Source organism: Panulirus ornatus, chromosome 55 (assembly GCF_036320965.1).
Source record: "Panulirus ornatus isolate Po-2019 chromosome 55, ASM3632096v1, whole genome shotgun sequence".
Lineage (NCBI taxonomy): Eukaryota > Metazoa > Arthropoda > Malacostraca > Decapoda > Palinuridae > Panulirus > Panulirus ornatus.
Genome location: NC_092278.1, coordinates 24371521 through 24388985, shown reverse-complemented (window position 1 = coordinate 24388985; position 17465 = coordinate 24371521). Strand labels below are relative to the sequence as shown.

The window sequence follows — 17465 nt, the reverse complement described above, 5'->3', positions numbered from 1 at the left end:
ATGGTGTGGTCTAGGACGACGCTCATCATGGATGACCTTGTTGACGACGGACAGTAGCGTCAAGGTCAACCACCACCTGACAGCACGCTCAGCTCATCTTCAGTCATAACAACGTGTCAAGTAAGAGTTAAAATGTTACGGGTTTCGAACCAGGAGGCAACTTGCTGAGTCGCTGAACAAGTGAGTATTGGAAACTTACATTTTTACATGAATAGCGGAGGGGTCGGGTAACATATTATACAAGTATTTCTGAAAATATGTATCGGTTGATTATTCAGTAAAATTCACCAGCTCCAATCTTGACAATTTATTTCATCGTAGACTTGGCCTCCATGGGTGAGCTACAGCCTTCGTGCGTCACTCTGGTCCGTCATCTCGGCCAGTCCCTCCTGTCGCACATCTCGTACAGTTGCCCGGGTTGCTTCATGCTTGAACACGCAACGCAGTCACCTCCTCAGCGTTGGTGGCCGGTCTCCACCTGCGTTGGCGGGGGGGTCTTTCTGTTGCAGTAGCCTTGAGCATTGAAAGGGGTTGTGTTTTGCTGTGGGGCCTGGGAGGTGATGACTGGAGGGACATGTTTGGAAAGTTGGTAGATGTAAGAAGTTTCTGAGGAGTGTGATGGAAACGAGAAAGAGGAGGAGAGGTTCAGAAGCGGTGGGGATGAAGCCAAGGAATCCAGGTGTCGACAGCAGATTACAATGATATTTCCTGAGTAAAGAAAATGGAAAACCAGAATACAAATGAAGCATATCCTGCCGTGGATTATCACGTGACCTTGAGGAACATTTATCATTTCCACCATGATAACAATCTTCACTTGATCGCGAAAGCGCCTAGCTTTTATATATATATATATATATATATATATATATATATATATATATATTAGAGGAAACTATAGTGATATGCGCCAAGTTTGCCATTACTGTCATAATCATTCATCAAAAGCATTACTAGAGAGAGTTTATGGTCCTAAGGAGTCTGGAAGAGTAATGTACACAAGTTTACAAATGTATATTTTATTACCAGAATAAAATATATACAATGGATCATGCTAAGCCTAGAGTACGTGGAAGGGAACAGTGTTGGGGATGCACACCATTGGTCCAAAAATATATGACGTCATTTACATCATCCGTTGTGTAGAGAGCTGCCCATTGGTTTAGATTTGCTGCCCCATTACGAGTGTGATTTTAAGGGTGAGCGTTACGGGTGCATGCGCTATATGACGTCAGAGCCAGATATGTGTACAGAGAACACTATAGTTTTCCTTTGCAGAACAAGCAAAAAATCGTTCAAGCATTGACACAGAACCCGGTTTTATGGTCATGTTCTGACGTGACACTCGCACAAGGTCCAGGTAAGTGGTCACAAATTTTTTCGTCGTAGTAGTGAATTACTGTCATCACGTCATAGTACAGTTCTACCGCGAAGGTTGCTATTGGTTCATGTAAGGTGTGACGTAGCTGAGTGACGTCATACAGGCCGCCTAGGGATACTATGGCACATGAAGGTAATATTGCAACCCTTGGCAACTTGCCGTCAACAACCCATGTACACCGCTCATCAGTACACACGCACATACATGTGTACACACATATAGTCACAGGTAAACCATATATGTCAATTTTTTCCCTATACTATGAAGTCGAGGAATATGTGGTGTGGTGTGGTATACTCCACAAAGCTATTTGTAAATTGTACACAAGGTAATAAACAAGGACTCCTACACTGTCATGGTTCCATTGGTTATGGTGGCATAACCACATGTAGCCATTGGTTATGGTGGCATAACCACATTTAGCCATTGGTTATGGTGGCATAACCACATTTAGCCATTGGTTATGGTGGCATAACCACATTTAGCCATTGGTTATGGTGGCATAACCACATGTAGCCATTGGTTATGGTGGCATAACCACATGTAGCCATTGGTTATGGTGGCATAACCACAACGTTGACACGATCAAAGCCGTCTTGAGAATGAAGGGAAAGCAGTGTGTTTTTAAGACGTATTCGGCTTGTATGAACCTGAACGCGTCGTATCACAGAAAACGCTAAGGTGGGAAATGAACGCCGTGGTGGTGTGGGGCGACAGGAGGAGAGCGTTGACGTTGAGAAGGCAACGGACGTGGATGATTGTGTGCTGCGCAGACTTGAAGGCGTTGGACGTTTAGCTGAGGAGGAGACGACAACGTCGAATCGTCCGTGTGGGGCATCGTTCAGTTGTTGGTGTCCGGGACAACGCCGATGTTGGCGTTGAGGGCGTAGCTCTGCGTGGCAGCGTTGCAGTCGACGTTGTACCACCAGTCGCAGACGAAGTACTCCTGGTTGAAGAGCGTACGGTTCGGGCACAGGAAGGACCCCATCTTGCGTCCGTTGTGGCAGATGTGGAACACCTGTTGGCGGGAACCAGGTTAACACTACGCTCTGACCCGTGGGTGTGATGGTTCGGCCTTTGACCTGACCTCTTTAAGAAGTCTGCTTAGAGACGGAACCTCTAAGAGTCGTACCGACGTGCGCAAGAGGTCAGATTAGACTAAACAGTAGACGCAAGGGAGTTTGGATGGGCGAAGTGAGAGAATTTGCTTTTCTCAGCAGCCACCTAATAATGCACGTACTTCATAAATAAATATATCACATACAAGGGTGTGTAAAGACGAGGTTAACTTGGGTTGACCTGGACTGACCTGACACTGGGCCTCGGGGTCGGCGTAGTATCCGCCGTACTGTTGGGAGTCACAGGTGAAGGAGGTCAGGGGCACGGCAGCGTACTGAGGATACCCCACAGTAGACCCCAACCCCGCATCCTGCAGGAGGAGACGTCGAAGTTACTGCTGTGGCAGGTGTGTGTGTGCGTGTTGTGTCTTCCTTCTACCCAATGACGAGAGACTTTCTGTGGAGTGTTGTCCAATCAGATCTCTGACTGCTTTCGGACTCGACCCTCGATGTGCTCTATTGGCACGCTTGAGACGCTCCTCTAACACTGGATCCCAGTTGACACTCGCCTGGCACACACAAGCTCGCACTTAACACAGCTCTCTGACGCACTTTGACACATCTAAGAAGACCTTCTGAGACACTTACACTTAAGACGTCATTTTGATGCAGACTCGCACACAAGGAGCCCCGCTGACAACCTCACACTTAAGACGCTCACCTTGTACGCTTTGGTTCACACTGAAGACGCCCCTCTGGCGCCTACACTCGCACATGAAGCGCCCTTCACACAGATAGACTCACACTCGTTGCGGATCGCAATGAATTCCCGTCCAGCAGATGGCTCAGTAGACCCCGCGAACTACAGGCAGGTAATACCCTTCCTGACCCAGTAACACTGGAGTACTTCGAGGCTTATTTTCTCTCCTGCTTTGTTTTTGTTGAGGTCGTGTTTTTGAAGTGTGTCCCTGTACTCATAAAACTCTTACTCTAGATGGAATTCTCTCTCTCTCTCTCTCTCTCTCTCTCTCTCTCTCTCTCTCTCTCTCTCCTTACCCCAGAATCCAACTGCTTGGCATCTCCGGAGGAGCTGAAGGAAGGCGTCTCGGAGGGGAGTGTTGAGGTGGAGGTTTCATAATCGTAATCTTGTGAGTTGCGGATGGTGTTGTCAACCGCATCAGTTGGTGCCGGAGCCAGGTCATAGGTCAGGGTGGGGTCTGCGGCTGGGGTGGGGTTAGCACCAGGAATGTTCAGGAAGCTCCCTCCGAGGTCAGAGGTCGATGCTGAAGCGACGGAGTCCTGCAAAGGTCAAGTTTCAGATGGTTAGTTGTGATGACCTAAAGAGAGGTCAGGTAGGATGTGTTAGGGGGGTGGGGGTTACATGGGTCATGTGAGAGCAGTAAAGACATGTCAGAAGAGGTCATCTTGGATGACAAAGAAACAGATAACTATGCTTTTCTTTCCCTCGCAGTAAGACGGGTTTTCTCGTGGTATCTTATGTGTCTACCCACCTTCATACTGTGTCTATCTATGTATCTCTGTGTACGGCATCTGTCTAGCTAGTGAGGGGAAGGCGGCGCACATCACCTGGTGGGCAGGAACGTCTTCTGTATTGGGTTGGTCGTGTGTTCCATCGTTTTCAACACGAGGATGATCACCTCCAGGTTCTGCACCATCATGCCATTCCTCATGATCGTGTTCCCCATCATGTTCACCGTGGTGTTCACTGTGTTCATCATGGTGTTCGCCGTGTTCGTCATGGTGTTCACCGTGTTCATCATGGTGTTCACCGTGTTCTCCATGGTGGTGTTCGAGGCCGTCGAGCAGGCTGGCAGCGGTCTGCAGGGGAACACGACACACCTGGGTTAGGTCTGGTGGATCACCTACCCCGGCTCAGGCCTGACACGTAGGCCAGGGCAGGAATATGAGAGAGAGAGAGAGAGAGAGAGAGAGAGAGAGAGAGAGAGAGAGAGAGAGAGAGAGAGAGAGAGACTTACCTGGGTCAGTAGAAATGCTATACACAAAATCACAGGCTTCATGTTGTACAGCTTGTGTATGTTTGTAACTATTGTCGTTGCTGTAGTTAGTCCTTGTTGGTCCTGCACTGTGGTTGCAGTCGTTCCTCTTAGTTCCTGTATTGTATATCTTGCAGGTGTTGTAGTTCTACAGTAACTGTAGTTGTATATGCTGTAGTTCTTCCAGTTACTCCGTTTCTTATGATCGTCAGATGTGCTGCATCCTGCAGGGGGAGATGTAGAGATCATATAATTAGCATATGTGTCTGGGTGACGACACAAGCACAAGGTTGTCTTATGTCACACTGTATCACAGGGTCCCAGGTCGAGCCCCAGGACGGGCAGCTCACAGCCAGCCCAACTGTTCATCCTACCTGTTTCGGCCAGACCGATGTGTGGGTACAAGATAATGCTGAGGGACACATTATGAGTTGACGTACAAGTTGTTAGTAAGTCACCTGAAGCATTCCACCTGACGTGGTCGTTTTGTACACGCAGAACACACACCCTTAACCCTACCCTTGAGCACGACGGTACGACCCTTGATCACGACGATGCGACACGTGAGCACAACGGTACAAGCCTAGGATATGGTAGTGCGACGAATTGCCGTCGTGGTCAGTGGTCGTAGCAACGCGTCGTGTTCAAGGATCGTAACCATCGTGGCAGCGACCGTCATACTCAGCAGGGTGTATGTGTCTTCACCTCAGGAAGCGGGTTGAACTCCTCCTCAGGAGCCTTGATGGCTTCCCCACACACTCGGCCACCAGCACTTGACGCGCCCCTCACTCATTGTGACACCAGCCTCAACCTTCTCGCACACTGACGCAGTTTCTTTGTTTACTATGGTGGATACGTTAAACGCACCCCCCCCCCCCCACCATCACCCCACCCCACCCAGACACCATATCTACAGGTCGGATGAACATCGTCTGGTAAGCGACTCTTCTAAGACTGGCCAGTGCCTCTCTTCTCTTAGCAAGGCGTTGCGTCGTATTCCTCGCCTGCTGTACTGTTGCTTCTCCTGATGGCCGAGTCCAGACGATTCTTGGTGTCGTATCTTTGAGGGATTCCTGAAGTTGTCACTGTCATTCTATGAAGGTTGTGTCGCTTTTGTTCATGTTGAATATCAGTTTACGTTGGTCATGCTGGTGTACGGTCATCAACACAGATGTAGTTTACCGTCCGTTCTCTTGTAGTCCTAACCCTCAGGGGTTAGAGAAGTTCAGGTGTGATGTGCGGTGTTGTCCTCGTCAGGTGGGTTGTCTCGGGTGTGGTGTGCGGTGTTGTCCTCGTCAGGTGGGTTGTCTCGGGTGTGGTGTGCCGCCCTACCGTCGTCTGTGAGCGTCAGGCTTACCTGGGGTCTTGTTACGACGGTGGCAGGGATCGTACTGGTGACTCGACCGACCACGACCCATAGTCTTATACTCGGGAGGGCGGGCTGGGAGGAGAGTGGGCGGGGCTTAACGTTGAAGAGGTGCAATACAAGGGGTCAGGAAGGGGCAGGTGTAATGACACACATCACTTATATCCACACCTGTGGCTATGTCCCATTACCCCGTGTTGACAATCATCACAGAAATGCCCGGGGGACCTCCTTCCTCGCGAGATGTGCATAGATCAAACGGTAAAAAGGGAATGAAAGGCAGAATGACGAGATGGGATCTATAGGCACGACAGACCCTCAACGTAACCAAGGCTGGGTAGTGAGTCTCAGCCCACGTGTGTACATCTTCCTCCTCGTTGATGACACAGATAATCGGGATACATGACACACGGTCACCTCCGTCTGATGCACCCAACTTTACAAGTGACACACCAAGGAAAGAACACTGTGTGTGTGTGTGAGCCCACACCTTACGGACGGACGATACCATAGCTTTGTCTTAGAGACCCCAAGCTGCCGTAACCTGGATACCCTGAGCGGCGACTTTCCCCACGACACCTTAACAACATACCTTGATGGTCATGAAGAAAGTATCCATAACCTCCCACGACACCTTAACAACATACCTTGATGGTCATGAAGAAAGTATCCATAACCTCCCACGACACCTTAACAACATACCTTGATGGTCATGATGAAAGTATCCATAACCTCCCACGACACCTTAACAACATACCTTGATGGTCATGAAGAAAGTATCCATAACCTCCCACGACACCTTAATAACATACCATGATGGTCATGATGAAAGTATCCATAACCTCCCACGACACCTTAACAACATACCATGATGGTCATGAAGAAAGTATCCATAACCTCCCACGACACCTTAATAACATACCATGATGGTCATGATGAAAGTATCCATAACCTCCCACGACACCTTAACAACATACCTTGATGGTCATGAAGAAAGTATCCATAACCTCCCACGACACCTTAACAACATACCTTGATGGTCATGAAGAAAGTATCCATAACCTCCCACGACACCTTAACAACATACCTTGATGGTCATGAAGAAAGTATCCATAACCTCCCACGACACCTTAACAACATACCTTGATGGTCATGATGAAAGTATCCATAACCTCTTCAGAGGATCTGCTGGTGCCAGGTAACCCACCGTTATGTTCTTAGCATACACGACACATCACGTGACGCACCATAATGTTGTCAACATACAACACAACACGTGACATCTGTCCCTTCCTGTCTTGAACGAGCCGTGGAAGGACGTGTGTTACCTTAGGTGTGGGAAATGTTTACATGCTATGTAGGGTCGCCCAGTATCGCCATGAACAACTCTCGTTAAACAGCATTTAATGTTATGGTTGATATTGTTCTGAAGTTTAGTACCAGGCTAACGATCGTTGAACACGACGGTATAACGCTGGGATGTGATGGTCTGACCTTTGACCTGACACAAGGGTCGTGCCGTTATTCTTCAACGGTCGCGTTGTCCTGCTCGTAAGCATCGTAACCATCGTCTTCAATGGTCGTGCTCATGGGGTTGTACCGTCGTGCTCAGGGGTTCTGCCCTAGGATGAAAGGGTTGTACTGTTGTAGCCAGCGGTCGTCCAGTGTTGCTTAACGACCATCCACCAATTTACACGTCACAACCCACGTTGTTGCTGTAGTCACCATCCACGTTGAAAGCTCTCGTCACAGCTCGTAATTCCCTCTGTATAAAGTATATCCTCCGGTGGTTTGGCGTGACGACACGCCAATTTACCGTCACTCCAACACAAGTTAATGGAAACCTTCAACATTGGAGATCGTAATTGTTTACCTCATAACATAACACTTACACCAGTTCACTGGGGCAGTAGTGTGCTATAGGCTATACATTGATGCCTTTAGTATTGTCTTATACAAGAGCTATATGGATATAGTGAAAGCGTGTATAGTCCATACATTAGAACCTGTATCTACAGTGGAAGCGTGTATGGTCTAAGAATTAGTCAGGTGTTCAAGAAATTTGGATTAGTATTTATAACCTGACGATCAGTGGGTAGGCCAAACAACTAAACAAGCTCAAAACATGTCTCATGGAAGGCCATCATGGTGTAGGCATAGGAAGAATGGTGTCTGATTCGATGACTAATACAACTGGATCTTGGAAAGAGAATAATGCCAACAGAATGGTGTGTGTGTGTGTGTGTGTGTGTGTGTGTGTGTTTGTGTGGTACGTGCAAAGAATCGCCGGGGCCAAGTCTTGACACGAGTTGTCATTGTTATTGCTCGCTGTCTGCACCCCTCGTGTGTGTGTGTACTGGTCCAGGTAGTACTTGTTTGTCTGTAGGAGGTGGGAGGATGGGCTGTGGGTATAAGTGCGTACATGTGGACCATTATGATGTAGGAGAGCCTTGCCCGCCAGGTCTCTGTGTTACCGGCGAGGTTGTCTCAGATGTATTACATGGTTTGGTGGCCCGACCAGATCCTAGTGTGGCTGGTGTGCACACGCCTCTATATTTGACTAACTTGATTGATTTACCACCTAATTTTGTCTCGGAATTTGTATGATATGGCGATGTAGCTCCACCATATTTTATATTAAACATATGCAATCATATATTTTTAGAATGATAGTAATGATGATTATATTAATGATAATGACATGTACCGTAATCTCCGCCCTTGTCATGCCAGACTGAGCCGGGAAGGGAAGGACTCGTGTAATCTCACATACAAGAAAGTCATGGGAACTTAACCTTAACAGATATATTAATGTCATCATCTTTTTTAACATAGTAAATAACCTTTATTACCAGGTGGCTGGAGGAACGTAGATTGGCTATTGTTTTGTGTGAGCTTCGGCACTTTTAACTCTCATGTTCAGTTATGTTGGTGAGTAATATGTCTACAGTTTATTTCAGAGGTGAGTCTAAATTTTTTATGCTATACCGGGTATGTATCGAGTGTTTGATATCATACTTTTCGGTCAGACATCATGCTCAAGGGTCAGACATAGTACCCAAGCGTCTTGGGACTCATACTAAAGTGTTTAAAATCGTACTCAAGGGTCAAGGTATTATACTTAAGTATACAGGCATTATACACGTCAAGCATAAAACAGCATGAAGCATGTTCCTCACGGTTTAGGCCCTATACGCACGCCTCAAGCATAACACTCCAAGGACATGAAAGTGAAAGGATGGATCCAGCCTCTCATAGAAAATGGGGTCCCTGAGGGAACTTTCAAAACAGTCTGCTCCCACCCTGAAGGAGGGACCAGATGAACAAAGGTGTATACGTTTGGGATGACCGTAGGGTTACGCCAAGCTTACCCCGATGGATCAGACGACAGAACCGCAAATATACGCGGAATATAATGCATTTCAATAATGTGAAATATCAACACAGATTGCGTAAAACACGTTGAGAAAGTTACAGAAAGTACTCAAGGTACGCGTAATGTAGGTGGGTAGTGGAGGTTGAACAGGAGAGAGAGAGAGAGAGAGAGAGAGAGAGAGGTGGTGATGGTGCTGCTCAGGGTAGTGATGCTATTGGTGGTATTACTAATACTTTATGTATTGGATCGTGTCAGCAGGAGTAATGTTAACTTTGATGATGTTAGAAGTAATAGTAATAAAGTCTTGCCCGAAATGATGATTACTTCGTAAGTATATCCCACACTACGACCCAGTTTGTATAACGTCATGACTTGAGGAAGACGAAGACAAGTTAGTTACTGAAGGTTGTGCTTGAAGTATTGTAGTTACTGAAGGTTGTGCTTAAAGTATTGTAGTTACTGAAGGTTGTGCTTGAAGTATTGTAGTTACTGAAGGTTGTGCTTGAAGTGTTACTTGAGAGAGTAGGATAAGGTTTACCACTGAGCACGTAGTGGGGGATTACCTGTGTCACTCTGGTCTATTGATAAATGTTATATTTTCACTTACATAAGTGTGTTATCTCGTTCTCGGATAATGTTGATACAGTAATGCAAATTCATCGAATTTTATAGAATCTAAACAACTTTTCCTTGTTTTCAAAGATACTATAAATTTCAGGACAAAGTTCTGCAACTTTTTCTACAACATAATGCATTGACGGTTGTTCTTACTGGTTAAAAACATTTTAAACTTAGATTACTGAATGTTACAGAATGTGTGACAAATGTTTATGTTTGAGATGTATTGATAATAACGTAGTTGTCGATCAAAATGTTGAATGAGTAATGTCCAGGTGTCGTCCAGTGATGGTCCGTCTCGTACACTTTGAGTCGACGACCATTTAACATTAGACAGGTATTAATTTACGGTTGTTTATTGCCATGTTCACGTCGGGCAGATATTTATGACACCTTTATTGTAGGTAAAAGAAACAGTACAACGGAATGGGTTGTTGATGGTAATTAAGGACAACAAGCATTGTACGACCAGTCGTTTGAAGCCAACTCAACGTGACGTAATGCATGACTGTTGCCCCTGGGACCCCGCTACGAAGTACTTTCACTGGCGGTTCCGACGTCGATTAACTTCGTTCACTCGAGTACTTTATCGCTCAAATATACCATTTTATCGGGATTTAAGACTATGTACCATAATGTTAAGTGTAAGTATGTGAAAAGTCCGAACAGGTACTTGGTAGCAGTAGGTTGGTGAATCTTCACTGTTGCCATCTTGAGAACTTGGAATTATTTACGTGAGACTGCAATAAATTCCTTTATGATTACTGTCGTAATATGTTTGCGATGTGCAATTGAAATGCGACTTAATGACGAAAGGGTTCTTTAGGCGGATAATGAAATTATTTATATGTTATCTGGAAATTTTATGAGATGCACAGGTTATAGGAAGTTGCTTTGATCTAACCTATACTAGGAAGAATAGGTCGAGTCCCATGACTTATTCTTCATTTCCATCTGGTATTTTCACTCACTCTTCGTCACATTGCTCTCAGTGAGTCCACCAACCAACCTTCCTATACGCTTCTACTCCCAAACCCGTCCATCCATCCAACATTTTTAAAATCCCTCGAAGAAATCCCCCAAAACTATTTTCCACCTCCCAATACGTGATCCTACAGTCGATATTCAGCAATGGTATTCCAAAGCGGTGTGTCCAGCCACTTAGTGCATTGTTGACGTCTTCCGACTGTAAATAAGTGGATGAAAACGCAAACCAGAATGTGGTACATGTCTCCAACTACTTTTTTTTAGTTTGGAAAATGTCACTGGAAGTTTTCTGTACGAAGATACTTTTTTAGAAAGCAATTTTGTGTTCGAAGACTATGTAATGAGTTTGAAAGAGCATGTCTGTAAAGTAATGCATTCATTCATGAATAAGCTGTTATGTCAAACTGAAAATGAGTACTTTGCCCGAATTAGTAAATGTATGGTGTTCAATGAATTAATTATTTTGTTTATAGTGTGTATAGATGTAAGTGAACGCATGACTAGATCAAGTGTCGTTGTCGAAAAACATAACTTTAAGTAGTGTAAATAAGGAAAACGTACATAGGTCGGTGTTGGTGTGAATTGTTGCTAATGAAAACAAACGAATCTAAGACGGAGGGAACTGTGTGTATCGATACACAGTCGACGGATACACAGGAGTGTTAGAATGAAATGGAATTCCCTCGTGTGTGTCGAGTGTACCTAGTGTGTTGTGAGTGTACACAGCTTCGTGCACACCGTCTCATGAGTGTATGTGCACTAGTGTCTTCTGTGTACATAGTGTGTGTCGTGGGTGTCTCGTGAGTGCCTCAACACTGGAGTGTAACGAAAGTGTACCCAAAGGCACGGGAGAGATAGATAGATAGATAGATAGAGAGAGAGAGAGAGAGAGAGAGAGAGAGAGAGAGAGAGAGAGAGAGAGAGAGAGTGTAAACTTTATGAACTAACTTCTGATTTGAAGTGTCATCATCAGCTGATCGTGGCGTCATCATCAACTGAGGGGAACATCGCTTCTCCCCGTTTTCTTTTGTTTCTCCATTGAATCCAAGTATGATTCTCTCTCTCTCTCTCTCTCTCTCTCTCTCTCTCTCTCTCTCTCTCTCTCTCTCTCTCTCTCTCTCTCTCTCGTGTCTCACTTTCTCTTCTCCGTTTCCCCCCCCGCATCATCTTCCCTAAGTCAGCATCGTCTCCCAGTAATGGTGATGCTGCCGTCACGACCGCTGAACACAAGAGAGAGAGAGAGAGAGAGAGAGAGAGAGAGAGAGAGAGAGACGCGGGCAAGATAAGCGGCTCATAACAAGGAAGACAAGAAGCAGTGGCTGTGAGAGGTTGGGAAATGGTGTGAGTCAGGGTCATGGTGAGAGTAGGGCGCGGGAGAGGGAGAGAGAGAGCGTGTGTGTGTGTGTGTGTGTGTGTGTGTGTGTCGCTGAATGTGGAAGAGCTTGGGTGAGTAGAGTCGGTGAAATATAGATGAATGAATGTAGACAGACCAGCAAACAAACGGTGAGATGGGAGGTAAATGCGTGGAAGACCAGGAAACAAATTTTAAGAGACACAGACAAACTGATGAAAAGGACGTAATACATACATCATGAAGACAGACTGGGAAACACAATGAAACAGGAGGTAATTATTGAGAAAACAGAAAACGGGAAGACAAAGATGTACAAGGGAAATTATAGACTATAAGTGCTACTTTCCTGTATATGTTTATGTATCTACAGTAATCTCCCCAGTCGTTGTGGGGTGCAGTGTTCATACAGTAATCTCCCCAGTCGTTGTGGGGTGCAGTGTTCATACAGTAATCTCCCCAGTCGTTGTGGGGTGCAGTGTTCATACAGTAGTCTCCCCAGTCGTTGTGGGATGCGTTGATCGAAACAACTGTTCGGTAACCTTCCATTGTCGAGACCCGGCTTCCTCGCCTTAGAATTTCCCTGATTGGATGAGTAAATTGCAAGCGAAATGACTCTATCTCACGGATTTGAGGCAGGAATATATATATATATATATATATATATATATATATATATATATATATATATATATATAGAGAGAGAGAGAGAGAGAGAGAGAGAGACTGCTTGCGCAACATAGGTATCTCTTAATTGTTTGAATTATTTAGGATGAAGCAATTCATCACATTTTGCACAACACACTTATCCATCTAGAGTTGTTACACACGGGTGCTAAGTGCCTGTAGTAACACCCCGAAAACACACCTGATCTGTAACCATTAATGTCACAGCCGAGAACTGGCTTTGTCATTGACATAGTCCCTTGCCAACCCTGGTCTGATGAATGATAACATTTGATATAAATACGACCTGGATTTCTCTACCAGATTGGATTGTCAGTCATGTCATACGAACCTTAGGATCATATGTGTTCTTAAAGGTAGGAGCCGTAAGTATGACGACATTATCTTTCATGTGACATTTAAGGGTCATGTCAGAGGTAATGCAATAATCAAAGGTCGTACCGTATTGCTCAAGGGTCGCACCGTCGTGCTTATGTGATTCATCGAGTGATTGATTTGATGAAATTAGATTTTAGATTTCACTGAGGAAATCAAACATTTTCACCACACATTATACACATAATCTTTATAGGAGGACTATGAGGCTTAAAGAAATGATGTATGAATATTTGACACTGCTGTTAGTGGCATAACGACTCTGTCCACATCGCCCTTTGTTGCTGTTTTCTTTAATATAGATTGTTTAGGGAGATTGCTCATATAAATGTTATTAACATTTTCAGTTCTTGTCGCACCGCACATACTCGCCTCCGTCAGACGATACACAGAAGACCGTTCATACAACCAGCTGCATCAACCATCAAAGTTGGATCATATGAAAGTTGCGTAATTATAAAACGTACGATTAATTCCAGGTTGGTAAGAAATTATATTTTTACGTAGCAGACTGGATGAATTATATATGAATGAAAAAAAATAATATTGATGGTATAGATATTGTAAATTAACGTTATAGGTTTTATAAGAAATGATTCATGTTTATATTTCAGTGTCCCTTAACATGAGACGAAGAGAATGGGCCACTGTCTTGGCGGCTTAAAAGGGTAACTTAAGGTATTGTTTATGATTATTGAAGTTCTTGTTTTTTACATCCGTACATATTCCCCAAACGTCTTAATGAGTTCATGACTACAGTGGCTTGCCCTGTCAATTGTATACCTATGGTTCATTTGTTGTTGTCGCTCATTACTTCTGGTATTGACTAAGATGATTGTTTTTAATCGGTTATTGTGTGTGTGTGTGTGTGTGTGTGTGTGTGTGTGTTCATGTGAGATTATGATTACCATTATGTTTAAGTGGAGAAAGTTCTCTCCTGTTGCCCATTTGATAACCATTTATGTATGTACCATCTTTACTCCTCTAAACACACACACACACACACACACACACACACACTATTTTTACCAAGCATCCGTTTTATCGACCAGCCCCTGAGGGAGGATGAACAGCTGGGTGGACTGTGAACCGGCTGCCGTGACCATGATTCGAACCAAGAAGGGTATGCTCCCAATCGGCCATAACATACATGGCTGTCAGTAACGCTAGCCTCTACACCACGGAGGTCAGTGTGTGTGTGTGTGTGTGTGTGAATATTTAAGATTAAGGTTGGCACGGGCTCTTGTGTTTAAAGGTTAGGTGTGTGTGCTCTCGTGTCATTACCGGCACACGGCGGCCCGTGTGTACATATGGTGTAATGGTGACTTATGTGAATGTGTGTTGTGAAAATTGTGATGGATTCCCGAGGTATTGAATATTTTTGTATTTATTATATAATCATTTGAATTTTTTTAATCTGATTTTACGAAGGAGTTGAGGAAGAATAGATTGTATGTTAACATAGATATTCTTAACTGCAAAGAAATTATCTTATTTTTTATATAAATATTGGGTGTGCTCTGCAACGTCCTCTGCTAGCCAATAGCATTCGACATAATTATCTATTCTAATTTTTGGAATTTTACTCCATATATTATTGACCACTTATGACAGACGAACAATAGTTGTTGTCATAGACAAGCGCCTGTGCCAGGCATGAACCTAACCAGTCTTGACATAGAGAAGTGTATGGTCTTAGAATTGTCTTGCACCATAAGTAGTTGTCCAGGTTGACAGCTGTTATCCTGAGGTGAAGGAACGTGTTCTATTAGAAGATGTACTTCTGCTGATTGTGTTTTACGCCTTTCTTTCTCTGCCTTAGGACCATTAAACGCTGGACGGCCAGCCAGATGGTGTAAGCAACGTTCAGGCCAACCATGATGATTTAAGATTTTTCGTTACAAGTTGACATCACACAATGATCCACTGATAAAGCGTAGTAGATAAAGTTTGACAACTTTGTTCGGCAAAGAATTTGGTCACATGAATATTGAGTTGGCCGTTGTAGCGGTGATAGACGCAGTCCCGTTGTAATGACTGAGATTAGGGAAGTGAGAAACCTAGGAAAATTTCATCTGAAATTGAACAAAATGTCTACAGTAAGTCTTGACTCTTACCAACTTTGCATCGAAGAGAGTGAACCAAGTCAAGTGTGGCCGGGGTAGGCTGTGCATGGTTGTTGATTGAAGCGACTGGTTGTAGGTTAGGTTGTTGGAGGTCTCGTGGTACTGTCACCTGGCTTATTTAAAGGTGAATGTTTTGAGTGGGTGAAGAGGTTGGTCATGTCCAAGCTTGGTATGGACCGAGCGTATGGGTGTGCCAGTGTTGTCTTTGGTCAGGTGTGCGTCCTCGGTTGCCTGATATCACCAGCACGGGTCGGTGTGTGTGTGTGTGTGTGTGTGTGTGTTTAGGGGTGCCATTACTGGCACAGATTGGGTATCGGTGCTCGCGGTGCCAATTGGCACAAGGCGGCCCATTGTAATGGTAGTTTACTGGTCTCTTAGGTGGTTGTGTGTTGCGTAAAATCTGCTGTGATAATCACCTCTTCCCAATTAAATTAAATCCGTGAACACGTATAGGTGTGTATGTGTTGTAGGATGTGAATAATTGGGAATGCTTTGAATGTAATATACGAATTTATCATTTTCACTATATTGTTTGATAATATAAAATATATTTATATGTACATATCTTTTTGATTTTATTAAAAGACAATTGAGTATTTGACTTAAAATGGAAATCTTATATAGTTTATTTTGTTATTAAGCAAAACTATAATTTTACTTTTTAAATGCTCGAAATTCGCTATAATTGTATCTGCTAGCCATTATAGCACATTGCATAATTGTCAATCCTTATTTTTGGATTATTTTCCTCATTAAAGTCATTGAAAGACTGTATCATGTGTTGCAACGTGAAGGCAGTAATAGTATCACTATAGACCGGGGATTTGAACCGGGATGTGATTGAGCCTGGATCCACCTGCCTACGAACGGATGTGGTCGTGGTAGAAGCAGCGGAAACGCTGGGAAAGAATACCTTCCCTCCCAGGGCAACAGTATGAGGTAGAGGTGTCTCGCCAAAGTGACGCGCCACACTGAAGGTATATACACCTACCATTCAGTGTTGTCATAGAACGGGTCAAATGTCCAGTTCCTCACAATTGCCTCTTTTCTCTACGGAATTATTTGTTGTTGTTAAAGCAGTAGTTTTTTGTTTTCTCTAAAAGTAATTCTTGGTTTGTACTGTCACCTAGCCTAATTTGACCAAATTTAACTTATTGAAAAAGGTGAAGGTGGGGAGGGGGAATGTCGAGATGATGCATCCACACTAACGCAAGGTTTAAGACAATAATTAGTATATTGGCGTTGTACAAACATCCAGCAAAAACGATATGCGAAGCTTCAGACATTTCCGGAGTGTCTTGGAAGCACTCCAAAATGGGTTGTCTTACTCCTGGATATTTGTGTTTCCCTCCTTTCACCAGTCATCCTCACCCTAACCCCAGTGTGGTGAAGATACTTCTGACCTGACTCCTATGGGTCGCGCTGAAGGTAAAGTGTAGACGAGTGTGTTAAGGATGGCGTGAAGATCCGTTCGTGAAGGATGGAAAAAATAGAGGCTCGCTGAGGATGTAGTGATCATGTGTGTGATGGTGGTTTGTGTGTGTGTGTGTGTGTGTAAAGATTTACTAAACTAAGCTTGGCCCGGGATATTCTCAGTGACCGCTCGTTTTCGGTTGAGCCATTATTGGCGCAGGTCGAGTGTCTGTGCCCGAAGTGCCATTACCGGCACATTGCGGCCCTTGTGGAACTGTAGTGTAGTGAGCGACTAGGTTATGTGTATGTAGTGTACAATAAATTCAGCCCAACTAAATTCAATTCATGGCTTTATGCTTTTTCTTTCTTGAATTAAATTGTATTGTCTAGTCATTTTCATTTAGCAAATGAGAGAATTAGGTAAGTCCTCACCAGCCAAGAGAGGCAATTAACTTTGAGACGAATCACAACGTCAGAGTGTGTGAATGTGAGTGTAAAGGTTCGACGAGACAAACTGGCTCGTGTGGTTGTCATTGACACCTTTTCAGGGTTGTGTTACTGGCACAGGTCGGGTGTGTATTTGGTCGTGTTGTATGCTCTTGTTACGTGGATTCTTGTTCCAAAATGTGAGTTTTTTACGTAATGTACGTTTACGGTATTGGATCCTTATGTTTATATTGTTTTACAGGAATTAACGACGCTTATTTTTACA

General features: G+C 44.2%; 2 protein-coding genes across 6 annotated transcripts in view; one reads left to right on the top strand and one right to left on the bottom strand.

Moving 5' to 3' along the window:
* Nucleotides 1-17465, top strand: part of LOC139765587 (uncharacterized) — a 106538-nt gene that overhangs the window by 11263 nt on the left and 77810 nt on the right. For all 5 annotated transcript variants that reach the window (XM_071693213.1, XM_071693211.1, XM_071693212.1 and 2 more), the window contains exons 2-4: nucleotides 13562-13693; nucleotides 13829-13892; nucleotides 14267-14400. Coding sequence is in view for 1 of the 5 variants with exons in the window: in XM_071693214.1 (XP_071549315.1) it covers nucleotides 14365-14400 (36 nt within the window). In the remaining 4 variants the exon portion in view is untranslated. The remainder of the gene's footprint in view (nucleotides 1-13561; nucleotides 13694-13828; nucleotides 13893-14266; nucleotides 14401-17465) is intronic.
* Nucleotides 1053-5872, bottom strand: LOC139765439 (uncharacterized). Its single transcript, XM_071692810.1, has 6 exons — nucleotides 5812-5872; nucleotides 4437-4678; nucleotides 4027-4278; nucleotides 3496-3738; nucleotides 2691-2810; nucleotides 1053-2399 (listed from the first exon to the last, which is right to left on the bottom strand). The coding sequence occupies exons 1-6, from the start codon at nucleotides 5870-5872 to the stop codon at nucleotides 2223-2225; spliced, it is 1095 nt and encodes a 364-aa protein (XP_071548911.1). The 3' UTR covers nucleotides 1053-2222.